This window comes from Arachis ipaensis, chromosome B07 (assembly GCF_000816755.2).
Source record: "Arachis ipaensis cultivar K30076 chromosome B07, Araip1.1, whole genome shotgun sequence".
NCBI classification, from domain to species: domain Eukaryota; kingdom Viridiplantae; phylum Streptophyta; class Magnoliopsida; order Fabales; family Fabaceae; genus Arachis; species Arachis ipaensis.
The window spans coordinates 263,333-273,755 of NC_029791.2; the positions used below are offsets into that span (position 1 = coordinate 263,333).

A 10,423-nucleotide genomic window follows, 5' to 3' on the forward strand; every position below is an offset into this window, starting at 1 on the left:
TAATTTTAATAATTGATATTATTGTGTAAATAATATTTTTCTTTAAATTTAACGGAATAAGGCTGCACTTGTTTTTGCTTGTAACCATTTCGTACTTGTCGCGATGCTAGATAATGTTAGCATTATTACTGTAGTGTGTTTCTACTTTCATCTCACTCATGAGTCATGAGTTCTCAGTTCTCACATAGTTGTGATCTTTACCCATTGATTATGGTATTTCCTTCCCAACTTGTGTAAATAATGAATAGTGAAAAGATGAGGGGCATCAGTGCAAATTGTTAAAGGGGTTGGCCTGTGTTGTCTTTATCGTGAATACCTCGCGGCATGGAAATTCGGGTCTTCCTCTCGTCCTGTGAAGTCAGTCTGAACTGAAAAATACACAGATTCGATCGGATCGGATCGGATCAGAATAGGAGGCAGGCATGGGTGGAAGAAGCATAGCAGCGGGTTCCATGACGCTGAAGGGGATGGTAAAGCACGCCATTGGAAGCGGGCGGAGCGTGACGTACATGCCGCGGCCAGGGGACGGAGCGCCGAGAGGAGTGACGCTGATACCGGGGGACGGAATAGGGCCTCTTGTGACGAGGGCGGTGGAGCAGGTGATGGAGGCGATGCACGCGCCCGTGTACTTCGAGAGGTACGAGGTGCACGGGGACATGAAGCGCGTGCCGGAGGAGGTGTTGGAGTCGATCAGGAAGAACAAGGTGTGCCTCAAGGGCGGACTCAAGACCCCCGTGGGAGGCGGAGTCAGCTCCCTCAACGTCCAGCTCAGGAAGGAGCTTGATCTCTACGCCTCCCTCGTCAACTGCTTCAACCTCCCCGGCTTGCCCACCCGCCACCACAACGTCGACATCGTTGTCATCCGAGAGAACACCGAGGGCGAGTACTCCGGCCTCGAGCACGAGGTCGTCCCGGGCGTCGTTGAGAGCCTCAAGGTTCATTTCTCACTAGTCAATAGTCTTGTTCACCATTATTTCATTTTCAGTTTAATAATTTATTCCAGCAACTTGACTTCAGGTGATGACCAAATTCTGCTCCGAACGAATCGCAAAATATGCATTTGAGTATGCGTACCTGAATAACAGAAAGACAGTGACGGCCGTCCACAAAGCCAACATCATGAAACTTGCCGATGGCCTCTTCTTAGAATCTTGCCGCCAGGTTGCAACCAAATATCCCAGCATCAAGTACAACGAGATCATCGTCGACAATTGCTGCATGCAACTGGTCTCCAAGCCGGAGCGATTCGACGTTATGGTAACTGGTAACTCTCTCCGCTTCTCGTTCCCGCCCCAAAATAATGACATGAACAATGTGTTTGCAGGTCACTCCCAATCTTTACGGCAATCTTGTGGCAAATACGGCAGCTGGCATCGCCGGAGGTACTGGTGTCATGCCTGGAGGTAATCAATTGTCTTATCAGCTTCCCCTTGCTATGTTATGTTTATTGATGTGTTTGATGATATCAGGCAATGTTGGGGGCGATCATGCTGTGTTTGAGCAAGGCGCATCCGCAGGAAATGTGGGGAATGAGAAGCTGGTGGAGCAGAAGGAGGCCAATCCAGTTGCTCTGCTTCTCTCCTCAGCCATGATGTTGAGGCATCTTCGGTTCCCTTCCTTCGCAGATCGTCTTGAGACGGCTGTCAAGCGTGTCATTTCTGAGGGTAAGTACATGACTAAAGATCTCGGTGGAGTCAGCACCACCCAGGAGGTTGTCCACGCGGTCATTGCCAACCTCGACTAGATTAACTTTCACCTCGCTCATTTGGTATAATATTTCCCATATCAATTATATACATTCAAATAATTTTCGCCTCAATGGTGGTTTTTGTAATAAAAGTCACATTCCATTACTATTCTTTTGGACATGGTTGAAGCCTTGCCTTCTCCCATGAACAATTTTGTTCTGCTTTCTCGTTCAAGGATATATTTACTCCACAATGAGAGATTCATTATTGGGAACTAGGACCTAACCTTGTCTCTTTACATCCTCAAGGTCAATTGACCATGTAAAGGATACTGGTAACTAACATGCTGCGAACCAATTTGAGTGCAATTTTGGACTGATCGAGTAATTGTGGTGCGTCTCAGAAGTCCGTTTCACAACAAATTCAACAGTATCAGTCCTGTCCACCTACTCATTTCGAGTGAAGAGAACATCGTGCACCATGCATCTTTTCCCTACTCAGTTTTAATTTAATTACACTTAGAAACACGTAGCTGTTACCATTATTGTTTCTTTTGTTTGTCAAAAAATGAATTATTGCCTAGGTGGAATGAACTCACAAGCACACCGCAACGTTCAAGAAGTCTTTGGACCCTTCTACAAATGATATTTTCCAAGACTGACCATAAAATGGAGGTTGCTCCGCTTCTGTGTATATACTTGACCAATATGCTGCAATGCGATTTCTAAATGAGCGTGAGGGGTTTGGAGGATTTCCTTTACAGATAACTCTCATGTAACTATACTAATTTCTCTCTGAATTCAATGCAACAACCTACAAAAGTGCTTCTGAGTAGTTCTATTTTCTGCACAATTAGAACGGAAATTCCAAATACTAAGTGAGTAAACTTCTAAACATAGTGTTTGATGCAGAGACTCATCCTGAAATTTTTCATTTCCAGTGCTTCATCTGTATTCACATTCTGGGGCAGCTTCTGCAGAATTTAGTTACAAGATTAGGAACTTAGAATAGCATAAAATTAATCATCATATACAATTTAGAAATTATTCAAGCAGTTCTTCGTGTTTGATTAATACAATTCCATTATACTCAAAACACAAAGATTAACTCCATGAATTTGAACGCTACCATAATCATGTCATTCATGAACTTTTTACCCTTTGTAACAATAATGTGAATTAGGACACCAAGCTACTAGTGTCGACAAACAGATTAAAAACTACAACTAATATCATTTTCAATAATATAATCGCATCTTCAACTTTCAAAATTGAGAAGAAATAATAACAGCTAACTAGGCCTTATCCCAATGTGAGGTCAATAGAAGGATTACATAGTGAAGAAAGGTCAACTAAGTATCAAATTTCCAACACTTGCTTTTCAAATATCAAAATTTCATTAAATGAAATAATGAATAATAGCTTTTCTCACCACGAGAGAGAGAGAGAGATAGAGAGATTAAACGTATCAGAAGCATAAATCACTCTCAAAGTATATACATGTTAAGAATTGTACAAATATAAACTGACCTAAGCAATTTGAAAATCCCTGTGCAGAAACCACCAAGGACCATTCTTTGATAGTACTCTGAAAATGTAAAAACATAAAAGGTTCAGCCAAAAGGGAACGCATTATAGGTGCTTTCCTACGTAGCATCAGAAAATCTATTAAAAAGATATAATAATCAATGATTTAACAATTGGTTAAACAATTTCACTTGAAGAAATAATAATCAATGCAAGCGTTGTGAATCATAGACACAAGTTTCAAACATGACATATTGACATCCCAGCAAGTTACATTAAACATAGTACTAGCACAGAATTCCACAAATCATGCATTCTTGTACTTAAAGACCATATTACCGAATTAGAACACAAGATGTGAGAAAAACACTCTTATCCAAGATACATAAGAATGACCATTTAGACTTCTGTAAGATCTTACATACTTACACAGGTATTAAACAATTCTAGATCAATGTATAATTTGTCCATAGTAGTCAATTTTGTGAGAATCTTCTTCAATATAGAATGATTCAATGATGTGGAAAGTTACTTTTACACTCCATACACATGTAAAAGTGAGCATACTTGTGCAGTAATTCCAAGTTTACCTGACAAAGCCAGCTACCATTCTGAGTGCCATGAAGAGAGCCAATCCCATCCATACCCCATGAAGGCCAAAATGTGAAGGGGCAAATACCAAAAAGGTTGAGGATATTGCTGCCACAACCATCTATGAAGCAATTTGCACGAATGTTAACTCAAACATATAAACCAAACAGAAACATTGCAATTTTTGACAAGCAAACAACTCACCATGGAGAAACCAGCATATGGAAAATCAGATACACCATAGTGGAGACCGTCAAAAATATATGCCAGAGCATTAAAAGGTTGAGAAGCACTAACAAACTGGCAGCAATCACAAAAGACAATGTAAGCTAATAGTTTAGGTAGAGAAGCAAACACTAGTAGTAATAAATCATACATACCAACACCCCAGTCCTGACAACCTGCAACACTTCAGAATCTTGGGTAAAAATTGTTGCCAAAGATCGAAAAGAGGCACCAAGAATTACCATCAAGCATATACCTGTGAGCATTCCTATCTGGAAAGACATCATCGAGTCAAACAACTTCACAAAACTAAGGAATAACTTATATGAATTCTGAGGATACAAATGATTGAATGGTATTTCCCTCAAGATAAATAAATAAATAAACCTTACCATTAATACAAAATTAGTAATTTGCTTCACAATTTTGTATTCATTTCTGGATAGAGAACTTGCAATAAGGGCCTGTATAAATTAAAAAAATAGCAGTGTGAGTCCTTTATCTATTTATTTATTTATTTTGAGAGAGAGAGAGAGAGAGAGAGAGAGAGAGAGAGAGAGAGGTTATACAAAATTAGTTTTATGTTAGTCCTCGTAGTCTACCTTTTTGGCTTGAGTTGTTTCATTGATAGACATCCTAGTTTTATTACAAATTGAAAGAAATATAAAAGCCCCACCAATTAAAAAAAAGGGATGATTCACTACCTGTGCAGATGCAGCCAATGAGTCTGTAAGAAGGGACACAGCCAACCACACTTGCATACATATTTGATGTGCAGCCATAGCTACTGGACCTTGACGAGCAGCCATAGATGTCCCCAGTGTCATGGTTGTAAGAACAGCAAGTGTTCTTCCAATAAGGAAACCACCTATAGCAGCAGCTCAGATACATAAATGAAGTAACTACATAGAACTAAATCTAAAATGCACAGTAAAAGGGAAAAAGAGAAAAAGAGATAATCTGCAGATATAAATACTTGTTTTACTATCAAAGGAAAGAGGTAATGCAATATACAGAAGAAAAAAAAAACAATCTTATTCATTGACATTGACAATATTTACAAATGCCAAGAACCATTGCAAGAAAAAGTGAACAAATCAAAAACCAATTTCATTCATCATAGTATCTTTAAATTTTTTTAAAAAAAAAAATATGAGCAAACGACAGGAAAAAAACTAGCAAGTGACCACTTCTATTTAGAATTCTCAATGAAAATAGTTCTTGAGATCACATTTAGCATCCAACTGTTGTCCACTCCTTTTTATCTAATTTTTTAGGGAGAAAAACCATTTTGGAAGATGAGGTAAATGTGCTCAGGTTTTCACAAGCTATAAATTGAAAACATAAGGAAGGGACAAATTCTCACCAGATTTAAAATAATTGCCAAATTGTAAGTTTTCCATCCTTGGGGGAAGTAATTCAACTCGCTTGTTCAGAAACCAAATCATCAACAAAGTCCCAATATATCTGAGAAATAAAAATTTCATTGTAATTATGATTAAATCGGATAATAAATAAATGAAGGAAGAAAAAAAAAACTTTCAAAATACATACTGAGAGAGAACAGTGGAAATGGCGGCACCAGCTATTCCCAACTGAAAAAAATACATGAGTAATGGAAATAAAAATACAGCTGAAAGATTACCAATACCTGCAATTAGATAAATAAATTAGCATGCACAGGTATATAATATAAATGATAAATAATTAAAATATAACAACTTTAAGAGAAGATTTATAACATGAAGCTAATCTTCATTTCCCAGGAACAGTCACGAGTGTCCAAATACTATGAGCATTATATTTCCTTCTTTGAGTATTGGTATAAGTTAGATACAAAAAAAAATTCAAAATTTACAATAACAAAACTAAACAAGTACGTAGCACTGCTCAAAACCTGCACATGAGAAAGCTTCTTCAAATTCATAAACTTAATGCATTATTTTATATTCAAGTTCTGTCATCAATATAAACATATTCCAATATGATTAAATGGAGGGGCCTTCCTCATATTGTCTTGTCAAACGTTTAGTCATTTGCAGGTAGGTACCAACATTTCCTTTGAACTCCCCAACAGAAAGGCATTTTTTGTTAGCACTCCTTAAACCACATGATATGAGTTTGCAATATGCAATATATTTAGAAATTATTTACGCGAGCTTGTTAGGAAATCCAAATCACTCATGTTCTAAAGAATGATGGCTACAAGAATGGCCTTCAAAAGGCTAAGAAAATGTTGAAGCATATTATTACAATGCATAGTATGGCTGCAATGATTAACAATTTATTTTCAGTAATAAATTAATAATAAAAATTTATTCATGAACCATTCAAAGGGATAAGAAAACATTAATTTTGAAGCACTAGATAGCAGAGCAAGGTGTCAAAGCCCATACAAAATATATAAAAATAAATAAAGAAAATAATATAAAAACCATTCAAAAGATGAATGTAGCAAAGAAACAGAATTTAAACCAAGAACTTGCCTAGGCATAGAACAGGAGTTTTTGTATCCTTAAACCCACGGAAAATGCCTTGTAAAGCCAAAGAAAGTACAACAGCAGGAGCTCCAACTGATCTTAGAGAGAGAAATTGTATTGCCAGATTGTGTATTGGATTTTCCTGTTGTAAAGAATATATTCAAGTATTATTGAGTAGAGGATTACAGTTCTTGAACTATGAAGGGAAAATGAAACAATAGAATTTTCATCAAGATTATTCACATCTAAAAGTACCCCATAATTTATTAAGTGCTACAAGGGACGAGTGAAATACAACATCAATTACAAGGAAGGACTAAGGAGTGGTCAAGGGAAAACATACTGTTGATACACCAATTAAATTTAGAAGTATTCCGGATCCAAGAAACAGAGCTAAAGCCTCAAAAATTCCAATCCCAAGTGCTAATAGCAAAGCAGTGGAGACAGAGGAAAATTGCTTTTTTCGATTGCCTCTTTCGAAGGATTTACCATTGCCAATATTTTGTATACCACTGTGCTCTGCAGGGAAATTCATTCATGGCATGAGTTGACAATGAAAAATGATAGCAAGCAACATATAAGAGCTATGAAGAAGTTAACTGTGGACATAAAATTCACCCGAAAGATATTCTTCGGCAGCAGTTTTGGCTATGTCCTCAGCAACAAAAGATGTAGCAACACTTAGAAGGGGAATATTGAAAAGCTTTGATATGATGTTAAAAATGGTCATGGAAACACCAGCGGAAGCCAATTCCACAGTGCCTAAAAATAACGAACAAGAGACAATTAGAATTTAGAAGTTGATGGCGAAATCAAAGAAGTGGGTTTAGAATTGAACAGAGGCAGTAGATTAGGTGCTAACCGAGTCGACCGACGTAAGCTGTTTCCATCAACTGTGCCATGGGATCAATTGCCTGTCCGGCAAGGGCAGGCAAAGTTAGCAGCAGAATCTCGCGTCTGACGTCGGAGTGTGAGTGTGTGTTTCCACTCTCGGGAGATCGACTGTCAGCAAGATGGACAAAAAATTAATTAGTTATTGAGTTGTCTGTTGCAATAGCAGAGAAGAATAGGGTCTTACAGAGAGGAGTTATCTGAATTCGGATTTGTGAGGAGAGCAGGAACAGGAACGTCATCATCATGATCATGAGGAGAAGTGAATTGAATGGGGGAAGCGGGTTTGGCGCAGAGGGTTATGAACGGAGAGGGGGTAGCAGATATGCGGGAGGCGCAAGAGAGGGCAGGTCTGCGGATGGGCATTGAGGTTCTTCTGGTTGTGGACGTGGAGAGGCCATGATAGAGAGCAGCGCTCTGGAAGTGGGTAGCCTTCATGGTCGACGATGACTTTGAGAATGGATTGCAGCTGCAGACCGATGATTACAACAAGAAGGGGGAGAAAAAGAGCATCAGAAGGAGAAGGCACTGGAAAGTTCATTCGCGGGATCCTTAATGCCAATGACTGGGCACTGACAAGTGAGGAGCACCATGGATAGTATCAAAACAAACACCCAATCCACCCTCTGAGCTGCAGCCGTATAGGCCTCACGGCCCGCACGGCCGCACCGAACCAAACTTTTCCAGCACACAGTTTTATTTTCGAAATTTATATTTTTTTTTATTTCAAATTTCAGAATTTTAAAAAATACAAAGCCAAAATATTACGTCATTATATGCCCTCTTATAAGTTAAGAGAGAGATTATTTAAACAGTAAAAAATTGTAGACTAATAATTTTGTAATTTATATCGCCTCTGAAATTTATAATTTTTATTTAAAAGTGATTAAACTTTATCAAATTTTTTATTTAAAAACTTGATATTAACCATTAAAATGTAATGAAGTTTATTTTAGGGGTTAGCTTGAAAGCATTTATTTGTTTTGCATATTTACTAGTGAAGGCATGGGAAAATAATCATGGTTTGCTAGTTTAAAGTTATGATTCAATATTTTGATTAGAATGAATATTGACTAATTAAATAGAAATTTAATTCGATACTCAATTTAATTTTTATAATTTCGTTAGTCTCAATTCAAATTTTTAAATTTGCAATAGTGACTCTTAGTTATCTTTGTGCTTATATTCGCTACTAAAATATTAATATGGTATATTTATTTGACACAATTTTTTATATGGCTTATTTAATGTTAAGTGTGCTTGGCAATGATTATATGATGTAGAAAAAGTATTACATGACTCAATCTAACCCTGCAATTAAAATAAATCCCTAAATAAAGTCTCAAAATTCTCAAATTGATCATCTATTGTCATCTTTTTAGAGATAATTGAGAGCGGCAGTCAAAGTTTTGCTAGATCACCTTCATATGAAACCAACAATTTCCATCAGTCTCAACACATCAACCACACTCACCAGCCCCACCGCATTTTTTTCCAAACTACTGACTCCCCCTCTTTCCTAAACTATATACCACCAACAACTCCAAACCTATCACACCCTAAACATATGTAATTTATGGTGGTTTCTGATAGCAACGGTTAGAAATAAGAGACTAAATTGGAGAAAGAATTTGTGTATTATTGAGTGTATTCAAGTTGTCTGGAATGATTGAATATAAAAGAGTATTTATTGGTACTAAGAGAATCGTAATAATAAAGACGTAATTTCCTATAATAAATATTCAAATATACTAAATAATACTAATTGATCCTAATTATATTCTAACATCCCCCTCAAACTCAAGTGACAACTTGAGTTTGAAACTTATTTAAAACAATGAAATAAAGAGAAAAAAACTGCATAAATTGATAAAACGGGTGCAGACGGAAGTGCCGCTAGTTTGAAAGAAGCACGACGGAACTGTCGATTGTCTGAAGGAAGCGCAGACGGAACTGCCAGAAAGAAACACTGCCGCTATCTGAAGGAAGTGCAGACGGAACTGTTAGAAAGAAATGCAGACGGAATTGCCACAAGGAAACACACAAGAAATGCAGACGTAACTGCCACGAGAGAACGCAGATGGAACTGCCACGAGAGAACGTAGACGGAACTGCCACGAGAGAATGCAGACGAAACTAGCGAAAGAGAGCGAAAACCATATGATTTCTTCATGAGAATAGGTAAGTAGCAAATGACAATGGTGTTTGATCATTCGAATCGAAAAAAACACAAGACAGAGAAAATAGGCTAGTCGGTGAGGTAAAAAAGCATCAAAGGAGTGACAAAAGGAAAAGAAGAATGGCATAGAAAAAAATGCAAAAACTATGGTAATTTCACCGCAAGAAAAATAACCTATCCTCTTCAAGGAGGATATCATGGCTCTGATACCATGTTAGAAATAAGAGGCTAAACTGGAGAAAGAATTTGTGTATTATTGAGTATATTGAAGTTGTCTATTCAAGTTGTCTGAAATGATACAATATAAAAGGGTATTTATAGGTACTAAGAGAATCGTAATAATAAATACGTAATCTCTTATAATAAATATTCAGATATACTAAATAATACTAATTGATCCTAATTATATTCTAATAGCAACAACAACAAAAAGAGAGGCAAGTGGCCTTCGGATCTTGCAGCACCTCTCTTTTTCCAAACTTGGTCGGAGTTGTGAGCCTCGGAAGAATGACATTCAAATCCTTATTTCTCTACTCTTTCACCGATGTTTGAAAACCTCCACTCACGATATCGCCTTGAAATGATATCGTTTCGGTCCCTCTTCCCTTCAATACAAAGGCCCGCTGCAAACTGCAACAACATTAACATCGTTCATATTGTCGATTTGTCTCTTTACGTCTCTGTTTTTTTTTTCAAAAAAAAAATCGAATGTTTTTATTGTTGTTAGTTGATAGTAAAAAGAGTCACAGTAAAGTTTGTATATAAAAAAAATAATAATGATTGTGATGGTAAAATGATTAACATTTTGATAACAGAAATGATCACAAAAATAATCGCAAGTCA

The 10,423-nt window shown here is 37.1% G+C and overlaps 2 protein-coding genes across 2 annotated transcripts; one reads left to right on the forward strand and one right to left on the reverse strand.

Moving 5' to 3' along the window:
- On the forward strand, positions 90-1,964 carry LOC107608876 (isocitrate dehydrogenase [NAD] regulatory subunit 1, mitochondrial). The gene is made up of 4 exons (XM_016310640.2): positions 90-935; positions 1,018-1,257; positions 1,325-1,403; positions 1,470-1,964. Exons 1-4 carry the CDS (start codon positions 423-425, stop codon positions 1,742-1,744), a joined length of 1,107 nt encoding a protein of 368 aa, XP_016166126.1. The 5' UTR covers positions 90-422; the 3' UTR covers positions 1,745-1,964.
- On the reverse strand, positions 2,240-8,090 carry LOC107608875 (protein DETOXIFICATION 45, chloroplastic). Its single transcript, XM_016310639.2, has 14 exons — positions 7,589-8,090; positions 7,373-7,512; positions 7,129-7,272; positions 6,854-7,029; positions 6,517-6,652; positions 5,585-5,681; positions 5,397-5,497; positions 4,735-4,898; positions 4,423-4,494; positions 4,186-4,302; positions 4,010-4,105; positions 3,805-3,926; positions 3,218-3,275; positions 2,240-2,661 (listed from the first exon to the last, which is right to left on the reverse strand). Exons 1-13 carry the CDS (start codon positions 7,837-7,839, stop codon positions 3,218-3,220), a joined length of 1,674 nt encoding a protein of 557 aa, XP_016166125.1. The 5' UTR covers positions 7,840-8,090; the 3' UTR covers positions 2,240-2,661.

Bases quoted from the DNA above. Each gene is read 5' to 3' on its own strand.
- LOC107608875 (XM_016310639.2), bottom strand. From the start codon at position 7,839: ATGAAGGCTACCCACTTCCAGAGCGCTGCTCTCTATCATGGCCTCTCC. The intron at 3,927-4,009 runs GTGAGTTGTTTG...ATTGCTTCATAG, and splicing joins CATATGCTGGTTTCTCCATG to ATGGTTGTGGCAGCAATATC. The intron at 3,276-3,804 runs GTAAACTTGGAA...TTACATTTTCAG, and splicing joins ATGGTAGCTGGCTTTGTCAG to AGTACTATCAAAGAATGGTC.
- LOC107608876 (XM_016310640.2), top strand. From the start codon at position 423: ATGGGTGGAAGAAGCATAGCAGCGGGTTCCATGACGCTGAAGGGGATG. The intron at 936-1,017 runs GTTCATTTCTCA...ACTTGACTTCAG, and splicing joins GCGTCGTTGAGAGCCTCAAG to GTGATGACCAAATTCTGCTC. The intron at 1,258-1,324 runs GTAACTGGTAAC...ATGTGTTTGCAG, and splicing joins CGGAGCGATTCGACGTTATG to GTCACTCCCAATCTTTACGG.